This window comes from Heloderma suspectum, chromosome 1 (genome assembly GCF_057233095.1).
Source record: "Heloderma suspectum isolate Gila_16-S chromosome 1, 16-S_ref, whole genome shotgun sequence".
NCBI classification, from domain to species: Eukaryota; Metazoa; Chordata; class Lepidosauria; order Squamata; family Helodermatidae; genus Heloderma; species Heloderma suspectum.
In genome coordinates this window covers 242,703,699-242,728,815 of record NC_139458.1, presented here as the reverse complement: position 1 = coordinate 242,728,815, position 25,117 = coordinate 242,703,699, and the positions used below count along the sequence as shown (strand labels likewise).

At 42.7% G+C, this 25,117-nt stretch overlaps 1 protein-coding gene across 4 annotated transcripts in view; it reads left to right on the top strand.

Annotated features, from left to right (window-relative positions):
• The window catches only part of CDC5L (cell division cycle 5 like), a 56,686-nt gene extending 35,720 nt beyond the window's left edge, over positions 1-20,966 (top strand). For 2 of the 4 annotated variants that reach the window (XR_014786074.1, XM_084822279.1), the window contains 2 exons: positions 18,674-18,886; positions 19,405-20,966. Coding sequence is in view for 1 of the 4 variants with exons in the window: in XM_084822279.1 (XP_084678405.1) it covers positions 18,674-18,886; positions 19,405-19,509 (318 nt within the window). In the remaining 3 variants the exon portion in view is untranslated. Of the gene's footprint in view, positions 1-13,827; positions 14,015-18,673; positions 18,887-19,404 lie in introns of those variants that run through there. The other 2 variants (XR_014786071.1, XR_014786073.1) reach the window with 2 other exon arrangements.
• The last annotated feature ends 4,151 nt before the right edge of the window (positions 20,967-25,117 follow it).

Genomic DNA, 25,117 nt, shown 5'->3' with positions numbered 1-25,117 from the left:
CTGACAAGGGTGGGTTGTTGGGGTAGTTGACAAGCCACCTGCATCCCTAAAACAGCCCATGGGTTCTGGGTGGCTTGTCAGCCACCCCAATAACCCATCCTTGCCAGGTTCACACATAACAAGAAGCCACGGTGACCAGGGGTGGATTGCCAACTTGACGCCTGTGGATGCTGCTACCTACCATGGCTAATAACCCATAGTGGGCTGTGGTGATCATGTGAACCAGATCATACTGTATATAACATGTCACTAAAGAAATCTGAAGTTTTAAAAGAGATGACTGACATTAATAAATGTATCACTTTTGAATATATCTATTTCTGAGTTTAGGTCTTTTACTTTTGCGGGTCCAGTGTGATAGACTGCTGCCTAGTCTCTAGAACCACTCTTCAGCAAGTGCAGATATTTTATGTAGGCTTCAGAATAGACAGTGACCATCAGTTGCACAGTTAATTCAGTCCCTCTGGATCAGTGCTACAACTGAGAGTTCTCAAAGGATAAGAACAAAATGGTCAGCCCACTTAAGTAGCCTTTCATTAAGCGGACTTCTTTTCCAGTAGCTGAGCTAAGATATGTTATACTGTCTGACCAATCACTTTCTGCTATTATTAAGACATATGAGGAGCTAATTAGTCTCCTCCAGGCCTTAATATTAACTGCAGGCTCGTCTTGCAGGACTCCTGGTCTAAATCAGGCTGGAAGAACCTAATGATTTTATGCAGCGTTTTTCCATGAAAAGGATGTTAAGAGAATCCTATACTCATTATAGGAAGTTAGACATGGGTAACCTTACGCCTAGTTACTTCCAAGTATAAGGCCTCGCTATATCATAAAAAAGTCAATGTGAATTTGATGCATGGCCACTGCTTTTGAACACTTCCCTTAATAACGATTCCAGATTCATTATTTATTCTTGTCCATAGTAATGAGAACAAGGAAGCAACTCTGTGATGTTGGAAGGTTGTTTCTGAAGGGCTATTTTAGGGTATCTGTTTGTGTATAATTGTGCATTTGAATCAATATTTATGCTTATATTTTGTTTCATCAATATATCTTCGAACCCTACTATTCTATGATTCTATGATCTGTAATTGTGTAGGAAGAAGAGAGTGCTAGGGGTATTGAACCTGTTTACACGAAATGAGAACCCATGATTGATTGCAGCCACATGGGAACAAGTGAGCACACTGCCTCCCATTCACCTGCCCGCCACTTCTTCTTTGCATCCAGTTTAGAAAACAACCCAGAAACACCCTGTTCCTGTGTTGTTTAGCATGATGTGCAAACCCAGAACTATGGGTTGTTGAGGAGGAAATGATAGAGAGTTTTAACCCAACAACAAACCATGAGTCAAAACTCTGGCTTGTTTCTCCCTATACTACCCAGAGTTTTGTTCTTGAACATAATTCCAAACAACCCCAAAATGGGATGAGTTCCTGGTTTTTCTATATCGGATGCAAAGCAGCAGCAGCAGCAAATAGGCAGGAGGCAGTGTGCTCACTCACTCCCTCAGAGCCCTGACAGCCCATGCATGGGTTGTTACATGCGAGCTGGGTCAGTGTGCTCTTTGGGACAGTTTGCAGGCAGAGAGAACTGCTGGCTTGATATTTGCTGTTCTCCAACACCAGCTGGCAGATGGCAATAGGTGTATATTAGCCTTAAATGAGGTGACTGGAAGAGCCAGTAAGGTGCTGGCCTGGCTCCTCAGTCTTAAGTAATTCATCATACAGTGCAGGCTGAATGCTACAGACTGCCTGGAAGCCCTTCCTGAGCCTACTGAACCACCATCTTGTGTCTCAGCCACAGCACAGGCAGACTAGTGCTGCCACAGAGAGGAGAGTGTGTCTGCTACGAGGTTCAGAGAGAAAGTAGTTAACTGAGAATGGGTTTTTAAAATACTGAGTTAAAATTAAATAACAAGGCTTTTCTGTTATTAGCATTCGATGCAGCTGTCTTGAATTAGTACAAAATATGAATAGCATCAGAATGATTTGAGTTGTGTTCTCCGGTTTTAGTGTGCATGTTATATATGTATATGTATGTATGCTAGCGGTTATGTGGGTTGAACGGCTAAATGTGCATAACAGGCCATTGTGCACATTTACACACATCATGGAGAATGTGCATACAATATATTAATGAAGAGGGAATTATACACATTCTCCAGTCATTATGTATAATCTCCAACAGGCCTTGGGGCTTTCTCTGGTCAATATTTATAGTCTTTGAGGCCTGTGCATGCCTTGACAGTCTTTTGTATATTATCTGGGCATTATACATAATCTCCAAGAAACACTGAAGAATGTGCATATTTCAGCATAATCCGATCATACTTTTGTAATTTGTCCATACAATAAGCATAGCCTCCAAGGAACCTTAGAGACTGTGCAAAAATCAGCAAAATAATGGAAATAATTTTGTGCATAGTTCACTCGGTATACTTCACAAGTAGTGTTAGAGAATGTTCATAAATCACTAGTAACTGTGAGATTAACCCAAAGGATTAATTCTACACACTGCTGCCATCAAGAAATAAGTCTGGCTCTAAATACTCCCAGACTGAAAATAAAGTTGATCTCTGTGATTATAGAAGACAAGGCTCAACTAGAGCTCTCTCAATGGCTCTGATGAACAGCTGGTTTCTCTTTCCTTGTGCCCTTGGTTTATGGCCTAATCCACACATGCAGGAGAATGAAATGGAAGAGTGCAGAAGTAGTAGAATGGGCTGTATCTTTATCAGCTGCAAGTGGTAATTATATTTTTGATTTCTCACCTGTGTGAAAACTCTGTGCAAGTACAAAAGTATAGCAGAGAGCAAGTTGGAATAGAACTTGGCCCCCAAGTGTGCTAGCTTTTTACTTGCAGATTTTTTTTTACTTCAGGGAGAATTTTAAAAAAAAGTACTCCCATTTTTCAATTCAGTCCACTCTCTCACATCACCTCATGCTTCTGCAGGTGTAGACCAGGCTTTGTCTCCAGTCACTGCAATGTTCTGAGGGATCCAGTACAGTGGGTGGGCCATGTTGCCACAGAGAAGTAAGTCTGGCTGGAAACAAATACAGAGTGAGGAGGGAGGGGAGCTCTTGCACAAATACAGCACTTCCAGGACCCTAAGGGATGTTCACTGGAGGGGTGAGGGATATGCATGTGCAAAAGGATAGATTCATGCATCAGGGCTAGGGGTGAGTTTGAATGAATGAATAGGTGAACATGTGAAAGATGAAGAGAGAGATAGTATGCGGTGGCGATTATCTTAACTCTCTCCCCCTTACTCTCTTAAGAACATCACCGCACACACTGTTTCTGTCGCAGAATGAGAGAGAGAAAAACAGTGTGCACTGGTGACCTTAAGACAGAAATAATAGTACGCACATGCACATATTCCTAAATCCATAGTATGAAATCAAAGGTTGTAACAACAAGAGAAAGTAGGGACAAAGTGAATGCCTCTTCTCAATTTTGGAGTGCTAGTTAGGAAATACACAACTAACTCCCCAAGTTCTAGCACCACTCCTATTGTGTCTTCAGTTTAAAGAATTCTCTAGTGTGTGTTTTTCATGGTGATGTGGTACATTTAGCCTGAAAACAGTAAATACAGATTGGCTGTTCTCTGTCTGCCTCTGAGCCCAGACCTGAAGGAAAGAAAAGGAGAGACTTGAGAGAGGTCCAGAAGAAGCAGCAGAAAGAGAGAGGCAGGGAAACTAAAAGAAGCAGAAAAGCAAAAGATGGATGAGTCTCAGGTTCGAAATGGGGAGAAGTGGGCAAGAAGCTGAAAAGGCAAGAGGTGATGGGAAGGACCATTGGCTGAGCTACTACGATGTCATAGAATGTGACCAACTGCTTGGATGTAAACTTTCATTATTGACATTGCCCTGTGTTGCTTATTTGCATTAAGGCAAGCCTGTTGTGTTAAAAGCATAAAGACACTTCATTTATTATTCCAGCACCTTGGCTTGCTGTTGAGTTACAAGCTAACGTTTAGCTACATTATTCAGGAGACGTTCAACTCAGGTATTAATAAACAGTGGAATGCAATCCATGTAGTAAATTGCAAAATTGTAATTCACCCCTAGGCCTTCTGATTGTTGGATTAAACAAAACATAAAACACAAAGCAGCCATTTTTAAAAAATTTAAATGCAGGCCATACACATCTGGTCTAATTTAGCTAATCATTCTGGGATGACTATATATCGGGTTATATCTCACCTCAGGGGATGTTGGTGTGAGCCCCATTTTTATGAATAATTAAGATTCCTAAGTAAATTGTGCTTAAATCTTATTTTGACAGGTTTTTAAAAAATAACTTACGCAACATTCACATTCCTATTGGGTGCAAATATATTCCCCAATGCTATCTCCATCCGAACCATGTGCCCAGGATACATTAAGAAATCCCCATCTCTATAGTGTAATGTAGTGTTCTAATACAGAAATTCTGTGGTTTAACCACATGGAATGTAGCATGAAATGAATGGAGGCAACCTGTGCTAGTTCGGCCTGAGCAGTTCAAATGCGCATGCATAATTTTAAAATTGTAAAAAGTGGTATCTGCCTTCATGTAGACATGCATGCATATGAAGCAGTCCGCTGAAACAAGACGGCCCATGTAGTGTTTCCAGTGACAGGAGTGCAGTACTAGGGTTGCATCCTTTTAGGCTGCAATCCCATACCTACCTACCTGGGAGTCAATCCCATTGAACTCAGTGTAGATTATTTCTGAGTCAATCAACCAGTTTTTAAAAGGATCAAAATTAACATCAGTGAGGGTGAAATTTTAATTGGTGGCCAATGATGTGGGTTTTCCAGAAAAGTTTGACTCAGAAAATTTGCTGCTGCCCTAAATTGATGGAGATCCGATTTAGCATTTTTATTTGACTTCTATTTAGTAGACGAAACAAAGTATGCTGTGTTAGGTGTACATGCTGTAGAAATATTTCAACAGTTTTTGTAGTAACCAAAGGTAGTTGAACTGAAAGATTTGATTAGGAAAAAATGAAATGGTTTAAATGGTACATTCACCAGCTTAGTGGTTTGAGTATTATATTTGGGCAAATTCAAAGCTTTACTTGGAAATCATTTTTATTGGAATACTTGTAAATTTTAAAGACATGGCGTAATAGCATACATTTCCCTTACATTATTCAGATTTTAAGGGAAAAATTAAAGTCATTGAAAACTGTTAGAACACTAATTTCAGCATGCCAGAAGAGCTGTATGTATAAATATGCGTGCTTCTTAGAGATAGTCACTTGAAAAATGTTAATAACTTTTGATTTTAGAGTTGGCTGGTTGTTTCCATTACGATTGCTTACTTTGCTTTGTGTTGTATTTATTCATTATGTCACCAATTAATTCTATGAAACAAGTGGTTGGATCCAGAAAAACACATTTGTAATGGGGCTGGTGGATCCTGACTTCCCCGCCTCTCTTCCTCCGAGAAGTCCCTCTGCCCAATTTTTGGAAATTCCCCCTTCCTTCCCTCTCAGCCCCCCTACACCACAGCCCATCCCATTCAGTAGGGCTCCCTAGGGAGAGCCTTTTTGGTGGGTGGGTGATGGAGGAGACTGAGAAATTGGTTTCTGCTAGTGCTGTTAACACATGTGTTTCTCTAGATTCAACCTAATGCATTTTTTAAATGGATAATTTTTTGTGGAACAATACATCAATGGAAAGCCTCACTGTCAGTGGTGCTGTGAGCAAGGATACACTTGGGTTATTTTTGAAGCTATTTTGGTTCTGGTGTGCTGCTGCCATAAGGAATAAAGAAGATTAATGTTGTTCTTCTAACAGTGGTAGCTTTTATTTACACATCCTTCAGTATTTCAAAAAGGCTGTTGAGGTTTTGGTAATAAGCAGATTGTTTAAGCTTGACCAGCCAGTTGAAAAGTAACTGAGTAATCAACTACAAATATTTTAATTAGTTGACAGTCCTAGTTTTTATACTATAAGTTCTTAAGATTGTATCACTACATGTGGTCAGAGAATGAAGCCATGTATGCAGTGGCCCTATCTACACATAATCAGCAAATCATGGATTAATTGCCAGGGTCTGGGTTTGCATGTCACACTGCACAACCACAAAGGAGCCGATTGTGGGTTGTGCTGTAAAGTAGAAGAGCTGGGTGTACGGCAGGCAGTGCAACCGCATATCTCTGACAACACATTGGCTTTTAAACTGATGGGTTGTTGTTATGTGCGAACAACCCCATATGTTCCTGGTTCACACATCACTCAACCCACGATTGGGCCAATTGGAGGTTGATTATACAAAGTGTGGCTCGCGCATGGCCTGCAACCCAGCAAAGTGTAGGTTAATTAACCCATGATTTGCTACTGTTAAATGCTGCCGGTCAGCATCTGCCAGTGGGTTTCTACGTTATGTCATTAATGAGTGTACAGTGTGGGCCTGCCATATACCATCGCCATAAATATGTACACGCACCAGAAAGGTTGCATCTCTCACACGGGAATACCTACTAATTTCATAATGTGTAAAGCACCCCATATAAACAAGAGGGAACTTACATGTTGTTTCCAGAGGTCAGAACATCTGCACTCTATACCTTCTTTTCTATTCCTGTCTTGTGCCTCCTCAACCACTATTTGTGGTTGTCTGTATGAATTTTAGTCCCCTACCCAAATTCCTTTATTTTATTACATTTACCACCTTTCTGCCAATACACCCAAGACAGTTTACAGTTTGCATTATGCATGCCTTCTCTATAATACCCACAACCCAAGTCATTCTATTTCAAGTTAAAGAAGTTATGTATTTTTTTGAATTTGTCCAATTCATGCAAGTTTTCCTATTCCTTTTGGAAATATTAATCAAGATGGTATATGTTGTTTTTAAATTTCTTCCTGGTTGTTTTAAATAGTCCTCTTAAGATTCAGAAAACAATCCTATATATTTCTACTCAGAAATAAGTCCCATTCAGTTTAATGGGATTTATTCCCAGTTAAGCATATATACAATTGTAGCCTCAGAAGAGACCATAAGAACATAAGAAGAGCCCTGCTGGATCAGACAAAAGGTCCGTCTAGTCCAGCATTCTGTTCACACAGTGGCCAACCAGCTGTCAACCAGGAACCCACAAGCAGGGCATGAGTGCAACAGCACCCTCCCACCCGTGTTGCCCAGCAACTGGTGTACATAAGCTCATTTGCCCCTGGTGCTGAAGGTAACACATAGCCATCAAGACTAGTAGCCATTGATAGCCTTTTTCTCCAGGAATTTGTCCAACCCCCTTTTAAGACCATCCAAATTCAGTGGCCATCACCACATCCTGTGGTAGCAAATTCCGTAGTTTAACTATGCACTGTGTGAAGAAGTCCTTTCCTTTTATCTGTCCTGAATCTCCCACAAATCAGCTAAGACAGTGCTGCCTTAGCAGAGCTAAGGCAGTGGTTTGTCATGGACAAATGCTTGCTTATATACTGCTCTTTTCAGTCTCCCCCTCTCCCCCACTGCCTGTACATGTTATGGTTGACAGGACGCTGTGTAAAATAAGTTCATGAATTGTAGGAAATAATTTTTAGAAATTCATTTTTTTACTCATTTTTCATTTTCACAAAGGAACAGCACTTGCTTGCCTTTATTGGAATACATTTCTTAGGTTGTAAGTAAAGGATACAAGCTACTGTTTAAACATATGTCCATATAAGTGCTTGGAATTTCAGCCTGGTATCTGAGCTTTAAAATTTTATAGACTAAATTACTTGTTGTAGTTGGCATGAATGTAGAGTCAGCAATTTTTAATAAATGGTGATTGTTACAAGTACTGAGGTCACTCAAATCCTTTTGTGAGCTTCTAAAGACTTCCATATTAACAAGGAACAGGAAACAGGGAAAGTCTGTTGCTTGATAGACTGGAAAGCAAAGAATAATTTGGAAAGTCATTGCCACTTCTCTAAGAGGCAACTTAATTATAATTTTGAATTAGTTATTAATTATAAATTTAATCTGTAATGCATTGTGCATTGTGATGGCCATAAAATAAGCAATGTTCCCCTTCTCAGAAAGTAGTCTTTGCTATTCATACCTGCAGTATCTAAATACGCTAAACAGAATATTCTGAGGCATGTGGGTGGGGGGAAATTAAACATTCTGAAATAAGAGCCAAAATCCAGCACAGAGTAAATTCATTAATTTCAGTAGGTGTAAGGTGGGTGTGGAAACTCAGCCATGGGGTCCAATCTGGCCAGCTTGGGGTCCCAATCCTGCCCTCCAGGCTTCCCCAGATGGTGACATCTTTCCCTGGCTTTGCCCCCTTTCCCCAGCCACTGATTGTGTGGTGGTTTCCCAGCTTTTGTGCAGTTTTTCCTCAGTGTAAAAGGTTGAAATGCCTCTCCTAAGACTAAGTTACTGGCAGCAGGGGCTTTAAGCTACAACATGCTGGGTTTTGTAAAAAAGAAAAATTGCTCCACCTTTTTCCCAGGACTCATGGAGGGCATTCCAGTAAACTTATTCATAGGGATTAACCTCTCCTCTTCCATCAGTAGGCAGGGCCAATATCTTGCCAGTCTCCTCCGGAGGGAGGGGTAGCCTGTTTTCCAGACTGGCCCTGCCTACTGGCAGTACAGCAGGGCCTTGGGTGAGCTCTAGGCTCACTGCATCAGTTGTTTGTTTGTTCTTCAGTTATAGGTCTTCTCCACTCCCCCCCCCCCCCAACAGGCTAGTTAGGGTGGCGCGGGATTACACATAGAGAACAAAGGGAGCGTTCGTTGATTCTCAAGGAGCCTCCAGCCTCCCTCCACAGCAGGGCCATTGAGGCTGCAACGGGGCATGTTTTCCTGCTGTTTTGAGGCTGGGTGCTGTTGCCGATCTTCTGTAGTGCAGGCAATTGGAAGAGAGAGAGCCCTGCTGCCTCCTGTCCTTGTGCAGCAGGCGGGCAGGTGCTGGCCTCCGCATCTCTCTCCTTCTCCACTCAGTGTGAAAGAGATGGAGATGGAGTGATCCCATAGCGTGGTTGACTTGGCTGCCTCTACCGCCAGCAGCCAAGACTGCAGTGCGCTCCAGGAACGACGTATATCAGTAGAGGAGGTGAGTAGAGCATCTTCTCCCATCTCCCAAGCTCCCAGGTCTAAATGGGGATAAGGCACACCCTAAGTTTGTTCAGTGGGTACAAGCCCTAGTCCTCGAAGTGCGGGGGACTAGGATGCCTGGGTGGGGTGTAGGCAGGGATTCTTCCCATGGGTCTCCCTGCCCCCCCCCAAGTCCCATAAGGGGAAGAAAAGACACAGACATAGCTATTCGAGGGGCAGATCTCATCACAAACATAAGGGATGTAGATCGCCCTCTTCTTCTCCCTCCCCCCTGCTCTAGGAGCCCCTTCTCCAGACAGTCTTCCTCATCTGATCCAAGGTCTAGTAGGGAGGGCAAGGGGGCAAACGCAGGAGGGAGGCACAAGAGTCTTCAGCAGCTCAGGGGAAAGCAACTTAAATTTAAGGCACTTAAATCTAAACCATCCCAGAGAGCAGTGAACAACAGGGCTGTTTCTCAGGCTGTTCCTCAGTTCTCCCGTAATAGCTCAGAGGCTGTATCTAATTCTGAGCTCAGGGAGGAGGGGGAAGTATCAGAGGAAGATATAAAGCAGGCAATTCCCAAAGTTAACAGTCTTCTTCAGCCAGAATTGTTCCCAGTTTTGTTAGCTAAAGCCTGCTGGGCCATACAGCTCATTGGGGATAAGAAAACAGAGACAGAAGGAGGGAATAACCCATGCCAGTTGGGATGTAGGGTAGTTTTTCCCCAGGAAGATGAAAAGCCTACTACAGTCCCTTTTCCCTCCTCCTTTAGGAAGATATGTAAGGCGGAGTGGGACAATCCTGCCAGAAGCAGGCCTTCCACCGATTAGCTAACAAACTGTACACACTCCCCCAGGAAGTTATGGATCAGCTAAAGGTGCCTCTGGTAGATGCATTTACTTCCACAGCAGCTATTCCTGCAGATGGAGAAGGCAGGCCACGGGATCCGTGTCATAAATGCGTAGAGGCTGGGCTCAGAAAGGACTTTCAAGCCCCTGCATTAGGTTTTAGAGCATCAGTTACAAATTCCATATTTGCTAGGACAGTTTACATATGGGCACAAGGTCTGGAAGAGTTGGACTCTGTTCCCAAACCTGTGAGGGACAGGTTACACAAGATTACGCAAACAGCAATGCTCTTGGCAGATTCTTACATGGATGCAGTTCAGGCTCAATCTAGAGCTGTGGCGGCTAACATGGTAGTTCGCAGAAACTTATGGCGGCACAGCTGGGATGTGAATCCAGGCTCCTAGGCTAGGGTAGCTACCTCACTCTTTGCAGGTGCCAGGCTTTTCAGGGAGCCTCTCGAGAAAGTCCTAGTGGAGGGAAACGACAGAAAGAAGGCACTTCCCGCATCCAAGAAAGAGGAAAAGAATGCCAGGGCTCAGTCCAGTTTTCATCCCTACAAATCCTCCTTTAGGTCCCAAGGTTTCTCAGATCACAAGCCCAAGAGGCCACGAACCAGAGACACGTACAAGAAGCAGGTACAGACCACAAACACATCAGCAAGCTCAGGCAAAGGGGCAAAGAAGCTACATTCCTCCTGATGCCAGAGTCCTATCGGGGGCAGGCTTCTTCGTTTTCTTCATCGATGGTCGTCGACAATGACGGATGCTTAGGCATTTGAGTCAGTTTCACAGGGCTATGCCCTGGAATTTGCTTGCCACTCCAGGAACAGGTATTGGGTGACTCCAAAGTCCAAGAATCCAAAGAAACATTGGCTTTTCAAGCTGGCCATTCAACACCTGTTGGACATTCAGGCAATCGAACTAGTCCCATGGGGACATGAAAGACCGGGGGTCTACTCAAATATTTTCTTGGTTCTAAAAAAAAAATGGGGATACAGGAACTGTATTGAATTTAAAATGGCTAAACAAATTCATTCAGAAATGACACTTCAAAATGGAGACATTGAAGTCAATAGTAGCCACCTTGACAGAAAACAATTTTTTTTTACATCAATAGACCTGTCAGAGGCCTATCTCCATGTGCTAATCAAGGTCAGTCACTGGAAGTTCCTGTGTTTTGTTTGCCATCACAAACATTACTAATACAGGGCACTGCCTTTCAGGCTGACATCTGCTCCACAGGTATTCACAAAAATCCTGGCAACTGGTGCATCTGAGACAGGAAAGGATTTACCTGTACCCATACTTAGACAACATACTGGTCCACTCGGCAACGAGAGAAAATGGGATTCAGGATGCTCAGGCTACTCTGGCCTGTCTCTAGGCACGTGGCTTCAAGGTGAACATATGTACTAATGAGAAGAGCTCATTAGTACCAACACAGTGCTTGGAACACTTGGGGGTGATTCTGGACACAAGGGAGTACAGGATCACAGAGGACAGAAAGGTAAAATTCTCCAGATGTTGGTGGAAGCAGCACAGATAAACCACATGGTCTTGATGTCATTGGCACAGCTTCTAGGCCTGCTGGTGTCCTGTCAAGACATAGAGAGTTGGTCGTGCTTTCACACTCAACCTCTGCAGCACTTACTTCGCCCTTTCCAGAGTCACATAGCACGCAAGGAACACTTCAAGATGGAGAGTTCTATGGAGGTGTGGTCTGCGTTAAGTTGGTGGCTGGAGCCCTTCCACCTCATCTGCGGAATGTCACTGGCAAACTATGACAGAATTGTCATCACCACAGATGCCAGCCTGTTCAGTTGGGGAGCTCACACGGAGTCACAAGTGACTCAGGGCACATGGTCAGCAACAGAGGCAAAAAAAAAGTATAAAACTGCTGGAGCTATGAGCTGTCAAGTTGGCTGTGTTGGAGTTTCAAGACAAAATATGGAATCACCATGTTCTAGTGCAGATGGACAATGTGGCAGCCAAGGCTTTTTTGAACAAACAAGGAGGATTGAAATCAGAGACGTTACACTTGGGGGCATGTGCTATTCTAACATGGGCAGAACACAATCTGGCATCAATCAAGGCCGAGCACTTGGCGGGGAAATCCAGCCTCTTGGCCTATTGGTTCAGCCTCAGGGTGGTGCAGGAAGCAGAATGGGCACTTAACCCTGTGGTGTTTCATCAGATTGTCCAAAGATTCAGACTGCCAGACATAGATCTCTTTGCCACACCACAAAATGCCAAACTTCCCCAGTTCATGACAAGAGACATTTCCCCAGAAGCAGTAGGAAGAAACGCACTTGTGACGCCATGGCCTGCAGGGCTCCTCTATGCTTTTCCACCCCTACCATTGCTTCCACAGGTACTTCAACATATGCAGGAGCTGAGAGCGGAGGTAATTCTGATGGCGCCTTTTTGGCCACGCAGACCATGGTTTCTGGATCCAGTCATCCTCTCCACCTAGGAGTGTTGGAGACTTCCCAACCGGCCAGGCTTGTTGATACAGGGTCCGGTGACTCATCCTCAGGCACATATCTTCTATCTGACAGCTTGGAGGTTGAGCGGAATTGGTTGACGGAGACTAGGTTATTCTTCAGAGGTGCTTACATCTGTTAGCATCTCATGAGGCTTCTACCAATAGGGTATATTCCAATACTTGGAGGGCTTTTTTGGTTTGGTGTAAGACAGAAAGAAGGAATCCTGAAATGGGAGAGGTCCAGGATATTCTTGATTTTTGTCTGGCCTCTCAAAAGATTTAAGCACTAATACACTTAAACGGCAGGCTGCAGCCTTGAATAGTGTCCTGGGTTGTAGGGGTGGAGTGAGTCTGTCTTCGCATCAACATATCTGCCGGTTTCTAAAAGGGGCAGCATTATTGAATCCTCCTATCCATAGGTTTCCTTCTTGGTATTTAAATTGGGTTCTTATGGCGCTTATGAGGGATCCCTTTGAACCTTTGGGGAAAGTCTCCCTCAGAGTTCTTACATTAAAAACAGTATTTTTAGTGGCTGTTACATCTGCTCGCAAGGTGTGGGAGTCGGGGGCTTTGTCCTCTAATCCTTAGTTATGTGTTTTTCATTCTGACAAAGTGGTGCTCCATCCTGATCCATCGTTTATTTCCAAAGTGAATTCTATTTTCCATAGATCTCAGGAGGTGGTTCTTCCATCTCTTTGACCTAATCCTAAATACCAACAAGAAAAGGATTCGTTTAGGCTAGACATACAGAGGGTTCTCTGCTTTTATCTCGATAGGACAGCAGCACATAGGAAATCTGAATCTTTGTTTGTGTCCTTCATGGATTCTTCTTTGGGTAAAAAGGTGTCCGGGTCTACTATTTCCCAATGGCTCAAGGACTGTATTCAGGTGGCATACCTTAGGAAACAGGTTCCTCAGGGGGTGACTGCTCATTCAGTCAGGGGAGCAGCCACATCTGCGGCCTTGTGGGGTTGGTCCTCTATTGAGGATATCTGCAGGGCCACCACTTGGGCGTCTGTACATACTATTTCTAGGCATTGCAAGGTTGACAAATACTCTTCTGCTGATGCAGCATTTGGGAGGAGAGTTTTGCAACAGATGGTTCAGTTTTAAGGTTGGACAACTGGACTCCCGCCCAGTGATGGATGCTCTTGTACATCCCTAAGGATAAGAATATTGGAATGCCTTTGGTGAGTCCTGGGAAAAAGGAAATTCTTACCGTGAATTTCTGTTTCCAGGACTCTCGGGGGGCATCCGCCTGCCTCCAGTTGTTGGGTTGAGGGTGAGCTGTTTTTTAGGGCCTCTGCCTCCTCTGCACATGTGGGGGTGGTTGACAGTGTTCCTATGGGGGGGAGAACTGTTCCTTTTCATCTTTATCTGTTAGTTCTTCAGCTGTGATGTTAACACATTGGTCATTTGACCTGGCGTTCTTCTTGCCAGTAGGTGTGTTGATGATTTCATTTTTCTAGCGTTTGTTTTTGGAAGGTGGGGGGGTTGTCTGCTTCTCCAGTACTGGTCTGGAGAACAGGGCTACCCCTCCCTCTGGAGGAGACTGGCAAGACATTGGCCCTGCCTACTGATGGAAGAGGAGGGGTTAATCCCTAAGGATAAGAATATTGGAATGCTGTCTGAGAGTCCTGGAAACAGAAATTCATGGTAAGAATTTCCTTTGTTTTCTTGCCCCGTTTGCCTTCTGCCCCACCCCTTACTGAAATGCAGCTCCTGAGAGCTGCTCCAACACTGAATTCTGCCCTCCTCACTCTGACAGAGATTCTCCACCCGCATAAGGACATGTAACTCTGTTGGACTGTGGTCAGTGCTTTCAATCCTGGGCATATTAACTTGCATCCACAATGAACCCTGTTGTGGCTTTAAATCTTTTTTGATAAATGTTTATATTTTTCAAAAATCATGTTCTATTCTAGTGAGTTGTATCTTAAAGTTAGTACAGAGATACCTAAGAGCAAGCAAGCCAGGTAGTAGATTTTAAAACTTGCTATTTTCTGTTCTTTGTCTTCCTACCTTCCAGTTTTGCCTATGCATTTGTATTTGGCATATTAGAACAATTTTAAGTGAAGGAATACAACTTTTAATTCTTCAGACATTAATTCCTAATGTAGTCCATTTTCACATTTTAAAAAAAAGATGGCTCCAAGTGTGTTTGATCTGTATGTAAAGGGACAAAGCATTGTTGATTAGTCACTTGTTCTTTAAGCTCTTAGTAGTTAAGATCACTTAACTTAGTAGTTAAGATCAAGATCACTTCAAGATTCTCCTTTGCGTTTTGGGTGTTTTTTTTTAAATGTATTTCTATCCCCAGTGCAGTGAAAAATCCTTTTAGTGTGGAGAAGCTGATTTCTGAAATGTTGTGCCTTTACTCATTATTTAATTTGGCATCTTTTGCGCAATGCTTTTTGCACAAGGCCTTTTTAACATTTTCCATAAAAATAGCCTTAGAAACCAAGTAAATCCACATGCCCTGTTATAGAGATGTCAGATTCTTTACCTCTCCTGAGCTGTGTTTGGTCATGTTGGCTTCAAAGGAAGATATCAACTGACAGCACTGGGAGAGTTCTTTTTTAAGCAACGGTATTCAACCTGTGGAGTGCTGCAGTATTGCTGTGGGTTATAAACCATTCAGGTGGCTTCCAGCATTTTTCAGTAAGCTTGTTACTGGGTGCACACGGATGACTGGTTGAACTGTGGTGTGTGTGTATAGCACTGTACTTCAGAACATGCCTCTTGCCAGACCAGATAACTGAGTGGCATGCTACTGTTCATAGGCTTCCTGTTGGGCATCTCTGGCTGTTTTTTTTGCTGTCAACTGATTAATCTGTTAAGATTTCTTCAATCATATGCATTTCGTTCTAAATAGATGTAAGTGATTAACTTGCACAAAAGTAAAAAATATTTCTGAAAGAAAAAACATACTTCCAGTATTTTTAGATTGTGCTTGCAAGTGTCTTAAGAGGCATTTCCTTCTGTTTGAGAAAGTGCCTCTTTAATATGGTGTCTGGCATCTGAAGTTTTTATAAGCACTTGTTTTGAGATATGGGGTTGGATCCACTGGTGCCTTTGCATGGGTGGACCGGGCCCACTGGCCCTGGTGCATACATGGCCTGCCCCTTCTGTTCGTTTCAGCACTTGCCCCTGGAAGCACTACATCATGGCCACCGCTGGCAGGCCTGGGCCACCTGCACAAAGGCACCATTGGATATTGGTGTAAGCAACATGGTGTTTGTGGGCACCAGTGCATCCCTGGAAACATTTCTTGGCACATAAGATTATCAGAAGAGCCATACTGGATCATCTAGTCCAGCATTCTGTTCACACAGTATCCAGTCAGCTGCCCACAGGAAGCTCACAAGCAGGACATGAGTGCACCAGCACCCTCCCACCCATGTTTCCCAGCAACTGGTGTACATAGGCATACTGCCTCTGATACTGGAGGAAGCATATAGCCATCAGGACTAGTAGCCATAGATGTCCTTCTCCTCCAGGAATTTGTCTAACCCCCTTTTAAAGCCATCAAAATTGGTGGCCATCACTACATCTTGTGGTAGCGAATTCCATAGTTTAACTATGTACTGTGTGAAGAAGTACTTCCTTTTCTCTGTCCTGAATCTCCCATCAACCAGCTTCATGGGATGACCTTGGGTTCTAGTTTCGTGAGAGAGGGAGAAAATGTCTTCCTATCCACATTCCCCACACCATACATAATTTTACAAACCTCTATCATGTCCAGGTGTTCTACCTCTCCCTTTTAAAATATTTTTATAAATTTTCTTACTGGCAAGAAAATGTATAAAAATATTTACTGGGATTGCTGTGAAATAGGTTTGTGTTGATTCTGAAAACTATGGATTCAAAGTAATTGTTTAGTATGTTAGGGCTCAGACCCCACCTCTGCCTTGTACTCAATCTTTTGAGTAGGTTATTTGTTCTTTGCCACTCGGCATTTTGTGGTGGTGCCCAGGACAGTTTCTCGAGTTTCCAGATATGCCAGTGGCCCAGAAAGGTTGCCTACCCCTGTGGTATCCTGACAATTTGCTTTAAAAAAAGAAAAGAAAACTACAGCCCAATTTGCCAGGTACTGAAATGAGTTTAGTTTATGCAAGCTCATGCTTCTAAATCGTTAGTCTTCTTAAAGTTCTGCAAAGACCAAGTCTTCATTAGTAAAGAGCCATGGAGATGGAGTGCTGCATCCTGGTGCTGCTGATGATTTATTTCATATAATGACATGCAGAACTCGATGTGTGGTGGCAGAGAGTCTTCTGGCTCTAAGACCTGCACTCTGTATGCTTGCTATCATAAGCTCATCTTTGTGGCTTCCATAGTTTGCATTAACACCTGTTTGAAAGCTTTACCTTGAGCGGTTATTACTATCCTATTCCTGTAGAGAGAGAGATCAATACAAATCTCTCTCACTTAAAACCAGGCTCAGGGTAGTTCTCCATTGTATAATTCATGTATTTTCTGAACAACAGTACATACTAACTGACTGCTGAAGCACATTTAATTTGCAACTATATATTCTACCTAGGAACATAATCCATAGCATCTGGCCATACTGCCTCCTTTGCAGTACAAAATAATATATATTCGGAGACATGGTGGTTAATTGTGAAATTAATAGTTTCCCACTTTGCTCTGTGCACACATGCAGGGGCACTAGAAGGGCAGGGGCTCTCCTTGAAGATAAGGAGTTCTGAAGGCGGAGTTAGGTGTGTTGAATTGTGGGTAGGGATGTATGAGGAATTCATTTCAGCTCGTTTTTGATCAGGATTTATCCAGTTCGCATCTTCCAGACTGAACATGGATTTGGACACAATCTGCGGTTGAAGTCCATACATTTCCAAGCTTGCAATCTGATTCATGGACCAGAATTTCAAATTCACATTTGAAAAAATGTGCACGCTTTTGAAAAATGTACACAAATGCACTTTAATCAATGGGAGAGGAGTGTGTACATTTCAAAGATGTGCACAACTGATGTGCACATTTGGGAAAATACACATAGATGTTCGTGCGAAAAGGGAAAAAAAGCTCGCAATCTGATACGAACTCGAGTTGGAACAAGTTTCAAGATGGAATTCAGAGAACTTTGGCAAACTCGGGTTTTGCTGATTCACACGTTCCTAATTGTGGGCTGAGTGCCAAGAAACGTTAAGAAGTGCAGTAGTTATTGGGCAGAACAGTGTTCTTCCCTGACATGGAAGTCCATGGTATTTGCTTGATACAGTAGTGTAGTCAATATGATGATTTACTGCAATAATAAATACCATACACAGTCTGTTGTAACATATCCAGAGGGGCTGGTCTTGCTCCTTTTCTGTTAATGTTTAGGAGTTGGGTCAAGACATTTTTATTTCAGAGGGCTTTTCAGGATCAACTGACTTAAGATATTGTGCTTAACTGCTGGTGTTTTCTTTGGAGTGTAGTTTAGCTTTTTGTAGGTATCTCTGGTGGATCCCTTTTAGGTCAAGAATCAGGATAAAAATATCTTTACAAATGTAATGCTTGATCTCAAAAGTCAGACAGTTTCCCCCTTGGCCATTTCTTTTAGAGGATTATGGATTTAGTTTTAAGAGCTTATAAATGTACACTTTAAAATGGTTGAATCAACCCCAAATTTCACTTTAAAGCAGATTATATTTTTAAAGACACTTAACATTTTAATAGAAATCCGTTTTAAATCTGATTGTATTTTAATCATTGGGGATTTTTAAATCCATCCTGCTTCAAACCTATCTTCAGCAAAAATTCCGTCCCTTCGGAATTTAATCCATTATCTAGTTTCCCTCATACATCTCCTTCTGGAGAAGCTCATCAGCAAACTTCCGAAACCTTTCCCCCCATCTTTTCTCTTAAAGTCATTAGTCAACCACCTTCTCTGTCAACATCATCATTCAGTCCAAGCATATTTCTTTAGTTTTATTTAGTAGGAGCTGAAAAACTCTGGAAGTTTGCAGAAGACCATGTGGCAGCATTCAGTCCATGTGGCAAGTGTTATGTGGATGCAATGGCTGTGTCAAGTGAGCCTTAATTCCCCGAACTATCCATACAGCATAACTCCCTTTTTAACTTCATGGCTTTCAGCTTTCTTAACGCAACTGTCCAGTATGTTCTACCCATTGTCTCTTGCTGTCCATTTTGTGCCTAGACCTCTGTCTCTGTCTCACCTCTCTTCCATTTCAAACTTCTTCTGTGCTTGAATTAGGGCTCAGCAGGTCATACTACAATACTTTACAGAAATGTAATCGTTAGTATAATCTTACCACATGCATAATGTACATGTTATGATTGTATCAACAGATTAACAGGGGTCACATGACTACAGAAGCAAAAAGGGCTGCCAAAATGGAGAAAAAGCTGAAGATCTTACTTGGTGGTTATCAGTCTCGAGCGATGGGGCTCATAAAGCAATTAAATGACTTGTGGGACCAAATTGAACAAGCTCACCTCGAATTGCGCACATTTGAGGAATTAAAGAAACATGAAGATGCTGCTATCCCAAGGAGACTGGAGGTAAAGTTGTGAAATGCTAGGCCTGCTGGCCAGCCAAAAGGAATGGCACAAATTCTAGAAGGAATGATAAAAAGTTGTATTAAATATTGTTACTTTGTTACAGAATGCTGCCTCCATGTATTGTGTTTTTAAAAGTGGAATAGTGGCATTTTTAAAAGATACAGTCTATTCCTTTATTTGTGTCCATTTTAGTTAGATTCTTCTATGTTTCTCTTCACTATACCATCAGGTGTCTTCTTTCTTTTTTAAATATTTTTCTTGAATTCTCTGTAAATTTTGGAACATTTGACTATTGCCTATACTAAAAATGGCTTTGCACAATTGGCACCATCTCTGTGGTTATGCTGAGCCTCTCTAACATTCCCAGAGGTGTGCAGTCATGGGGAAAAGGCTTCTATGTGTACATTGTGAGGGAGAATCTTACTGTTACATTTGAAACTCCCTGCTTGTACAAATGTGTAGCATGCTGCTACTTCTGGCACATTTATGAGCCGACTGTGTTTCATTTGTTGTTGCAGTGCCTAAAGGAAGATGTTCAGCGACAACAGGAAAGAGAGAAAGAGCTTCAGCAGAGATTTGCAGAATTCATGCTGGACAAGGAAACATTTCAGTCAAAATATTAAGACTCACATCTTGCTTAAGTCGCTGCTTGTAACATTTTTCAAATGCAGTAGGTATGTTTTGCCACATGTGTCTAAAATCAAGCACAGACAAACTTGCTACCAAACCCATATTGTGTTTTAAGTAGATGCATTGTACTGTGTGCTAAGGTCATGTACCTTTTCCTTTGGAATGAGAGAGAGCTGAAATTAAACACACGCACACCCTGATCCAGCAAGTATAATTTGCATGCACTAATGATTGCTATGCAGGGTAAAAATTCCAGCACCTGGGATTGGTTATGTGGTGATCCTTGCTGAATCAGGTCCACGTGTGTGCCCCTTAGCAAATGGATATTTTTATATTAAAAGGAGAAATGGCTGGCTCTTATTTAGTCACATCATCATTTGCTAAAATTACTGTTCCTTTGTGTTCCTCATATTTTACCACTGTAATGATCTACAAGACGTATACACTTACTGTTTGTGTGTCAGTGAGTACTGTGAATCTGGAATGTAAAGCAATGTATTAAAGTGTTTGTTTCCAGTACTTTGACTGGAATCTAAAACTGTTCATTGGAGAAGCTTAGGTAATAACATAATGTTTATATATGTAAAGAACAAAAGCTGAAACTAGCCAGTTAGGAAGGCAAAGGGAAGAATCCATTAGGAAGCTCTTCTGTGCAAGCCCAATTGCGAAACAAACGCATGGCCGTGCTGAACTGTTGTTAATGCAGGAGAACTTCCTGAAAGATTGTGCCAAAAGAACATTTGAGCTCCTAATTCACATTCAAGTTCAGTGATGTTTCACATGTTTGCATGTTAAATTCGTTCTTTTTTTTTTAATTTGGGGGCAGTAGAGGAACAGAAATACAGGAGCAGAAGTTAAAATTTTAAGTGTAGACTTGGGTCTTAGAGAGGAACTCTGTAAAACCACAAGATCACTCCAGTCAGAGGTACAGCAAAGGAGCTGTTGGGATGAGAATGATTTGGTTATATTGATTCCATGCCTGGAAGAAATTTCTTGTAATACTATCTGATACAACCAACCAGAGATTTAGCCTTGGCTGGTACGTAACGGGTAAATATTTGTGGGAAGGGAAGTCCCTTGTATATCTCCAAGACTAAAAATACCTACTAAATAACAGATTAAATGTAAATGTTTAATCAAAGGTCTCCCCAGTGAATGGGATTTCAGTGTGATAGCATTGTTATCAACCATCTCAGATCATCTTGAATGAGATCATATCTTGAATATTTTTTCCTAAGGCAGAAATTGTTTGTCATTGCTAAGAAAACATGTATTGCTAAGTAGCCATACATTTCACCTGTACTGAGAAGGGTTGAACAGTATCATAATTGAAAACAAAATGGTTACATTAAAGAAAAAAGTTGATCCTGCAACCTTCCCCCACATTGCCAAGTGGTTGAAAAAATCAAAACTGTGAGTAATAATAATAAACTTTTTCAAATGGGAAAAAGCAGCTTCTCACATCCTTTTATTGCAGCGTATGGATTCTTGTTAGTCCTGAGAGTACCCCAACCTACCCTTTTCATTTTTTTTTTCCAAAACTGTTGCAAAGCAACATGAATATATGGCAGTAGAAGTTTTGGATGAAGTTTTTAGTGTTGAAGAAATCATCTGCTCTTGTGTTATGTTTCCTGCTGGAGGCTGAAGAATAGACATACCTCACTGTGCTTTCCAGAGGGAACAAATCACACTGATCCCCTTTGTGTGGAAAAAAATTGGAAAAGAAAAGGGAACATACCCCAGGGATTGGCTAACTGCATGTCCGTCTTCTAACTTTATCATTTTGCATCTGCTTATTGCACACACATGTCTCTTAATTATTATACCAGCTTCTCCTCTCCATTTGCAGACTGTCTTAGCAAGATAAATGAATGATGAATTTTGAATTGATGAATGATGATTTTGCTGTTAACAATTCAGAATATTCCAAAGGGTACTGGCTTGTGTGTTGTGTGTGTGTTTTGTTAGATCTGCAGATGACTGAAATTAGGTGATTCATAATAGATGCCAGCAGCCTTTTCAGTTGAACACTGAACAATAGTTGATAGAGAATCACCTGCATTTGGTTTATCCAGACTTTGAGTACAAGGATACTCCTTTCCTCCCCCTGCCCCCCCCCCCCCCCGCCTCTCATTTTAAAAGTCTTATCACTTTGCCAGGCTTAGGCTCTGGGAGAAATCTCTCAGGTTTAAATCAAAGGTTTTCAGTATATCGGTTTAGACAGAGCCTGCCTCATTAGATCACTTTAATGTCTGCAGGTTAGAACAACAATTCTGATGTGTTTAAATTACTTAAAGATTCCTCAAAGGAAGCAGCAATATTTATTTAAAATTTTGTCCATCACTAGCATTTATGAATTGCGATGCCTGGAAGTAGAGGCTATATTTCTTATTTATTCAGTTCATATGTTGTTTGGAATCCCTGCCAGATATGTGCTTCAGGTAAATGTCTCTTGAGATCTTGCAGAGTTTATTTTACTCTACGTCTGCTTCTGCTGTTCTTCCCCCACCCCACTTCCATTCAGTGCACATGTAGGGTGTGTTTTCATTGTTCTGGTAATACTTAAAATACATAGTCATATTTGCTGAGTCTGTCTTGTAGTAGGGAGACTGCACCCTGTTTAAGAAAGTTCCACTGTCAAGCAGTACTAATGGTTTCATTTGTTACAGGCATAGGAGATAAACCAGTGGTCTAAATCTCTCAAGTCTGCTTTATACAGGATTTTTTTTTTCTATATCAGTATCTGTGGGAAAGACAGAGTCTGTGGGGCCATAGGATAATTTGGATTTCTGGATTCGAGGTTGGAGACAGCGCTACAACCATGGATCCAGGAATCCGTGCTCCCTGCCCCTTCCCCCTTACAGCTGGCATGCTGCTACTTCAAAGTCACAAAGGCGACCTCAGAGAAGGGGGTAAAGGGGGCATGCTGGTGAAAGGGTATCCCCAGGCCTCCCCAGCCTTCTTCCCTCCCGCTCAGATGCGCCCCAGCTACATGGGCAAAAAAGCCTGTCTAGCCAAAATGCAGACTGGGAGGAGCACAGAGGCGATGATTTCCTCCACCGCTGCTCCCGTTCTGCATAGGATGCCTGTAAGCCTTCGGGTTGGACCTTTATTTAACAATGTTTATATGCTGCCCAGTTCTCTGGGCAATTTGCAGTAAGAGAAAACATATATGATAAAAGCACAGCATAAAACCCAGCAAGATCTATAGGACATTAAGGGAGCAATCCTGTGGCCGCTAGACAGTGGCTAGACGGCCATAGGATATGCTGTTTTCCGGGAACCTCCCTCCCTCCACTTCCACGCTGCCTTGGAAGCAGCATGGAACAGCCCTGTCCTCCGCGCTCGCAAAGGGGTGTGGTTGGCGGCGTTCCGGGGCAGGGAGAGCATAGCGGCCTGTACGACACATCCTATGTGTCATACAGCAGCCTCCCTCCACGCTCCGTGCTCTCTGCTCTCATGGCTAGACAGCCAAAATCGGCTATCTAGCCAAAAAAACAGGGCAGGAGAAGCGCGGCGGGAACAATCCCCTCCGTGCTTCTCCTGCTCTGCTTTGGATAGGTGGTCACCTCCAAGTTTGGAGGTGGCCACCTATCTAGATAGGACTGTGCCCTAAAAGAATTTAAGATTAAAAATTAAAAGGCCTGGGAAAAGATTAAAAGATCTTCTGCCTAGCAACACTATAGGCTTTAAAAATCAGAGGCTTTGGGCCTAAAAGAGAAAAAGATTGGAGTCTAAGTGCCAAAAGCAAGCCTCTCTGGGAGGGTGTTCCATATCCTGTAGACCACCACTGAACAGGCCCTTTCCCTAGTAAAGCCAAGTCTCAAAGCACTGTGCAGACATTAAGTCAGTGATTTGGCCCCATATTATTGTAACTGCCAAAGGAAGTCCATCAGTGTCATTTCTCTTAGTGTCTTTGCCTATGTTTATTTTTTATTTAAAGTGTTTACCACTTTTCAGGCAGACTTCACAAAGTGGTTTACATAAAATTATTAAGAGCTGATGGATGTCCTAGGAAGGGTTGGAGAGAGCTGTGGGATGACCGGGGGGGGGGGGGTTATAGGTTGACCCAGGGTGGGTGGGGAACCACTAGAGAAAGCTGCAGGGGGCTGGTGGAGAGAGCTGGAGGATGACCTGGGGTGGATTGCAAAGAGTGGCAGGGAAGGGAGGGATATGTGTGTGTGGTTGTGTGAAGGATGAATGGGGTGCATGGTTGAGTGAATGGGTGGGGAGGTGAGAGAGTGTGTGCCCACCACATTTTGGGAACAGGCACCCCTATGACAGCCATTTTGAAATGGTGCCTATGACACTACAAATTCCAAATGTTCCCACCAGCCCCAAAGAGTTGGGAACCCTTGCCATAGCCTAATAAGGAAAAGTGGGGAGAAGAAGAATGGGATCAAAGGAGGGGGGCTGAATGCTGTTGGGAATGGGGTACAGAGAAACTTGGACAGATAAACTAGCAGTGATGGTACCACTGGTATGAGCAGGATCATGAGCAGCATAGCCACATTCCTGGAGAAGGGAAAATGACCCCATTTGCAGTATTGGAGAAATAGATGAAGAGAGGAAGGGTAGAAAGCCTTTGGAGAGCATTCAGTCTGTCTCCTGACCAGGCAGTACCAGACCTTAAGAGTCTGGTGCTGCTGGGGAGAGGAAATCAACATCTATAGGCCCTTATTCTTATATGGTTCAAAATTCTAGGATTGCCAGGTGTGTAGGAAACAGCCAGGTGACCCCTTAAAGCAGAGGTGGGGAAGCATTTTGGCTCCAGGGACTGGATTGCCCCCATGGGTACGATGACATCAGGGGGCACCGTCATGTCTGACATGAAAGGTGGGTCCCTGGCCCCTGACATCATTAAGTCTCCAGCTCTTGACATCATCAGGTGCCTGGGCCAAGTGCTGACTGGACCTCTAGCAGCAACTTGGTTGGGGAAACTGCTTCACTCCATGCACTGAAAACACAGGCAGAACAAATCCAGCTCCCAGACCAAGGCCTCAACTGGAGGGGAAAATACTCCCAGACCAAGGCACTGCTGCAGGAAAGCCCTGGTGGAGCAAAGCCCACCAAGGTGCCAGCTTCGCTCCTTCATGTTCCCCACACAGGAGAAGCAAAGCAGAGTCAGTTGGTGCCTCAAGGACCCAGCTGAGTGCACAGTGGCATCAGTTTGCCTTTGCCTTCCCCACAATCCAAAAATAAGGCATATTCCTAGTGAATTATTTGCCTGTAGACTGCTAGAATCTAATATTTAAGAGTATTGCATTTAATAAGTCATACTAAAATAATTGGGGAGGACAAAACCTAAAAACTTGCATATGTGGGGTGGGTTTACCTTTAAAGATAAGGTGACAAAGGGTGGCACTTCTGTAGTTTGCGACACAATGCCTCATGGGAATGACACTACCTCTGAATTATACCTGTTACACGATGGTGAAGAAAATGTTAAAAAGAAAATCCCATTCTGTTTTATACCTTTCTCTTGCCTTTGACTTCTGTGTTGTGTATCCAGGAATATAACTAGCATCAATTGTGTATGACATAGTTCCTATCTATCCCATGATCCATTGCCAAAGGCTGGTGTACTTATTTAGTATTAAA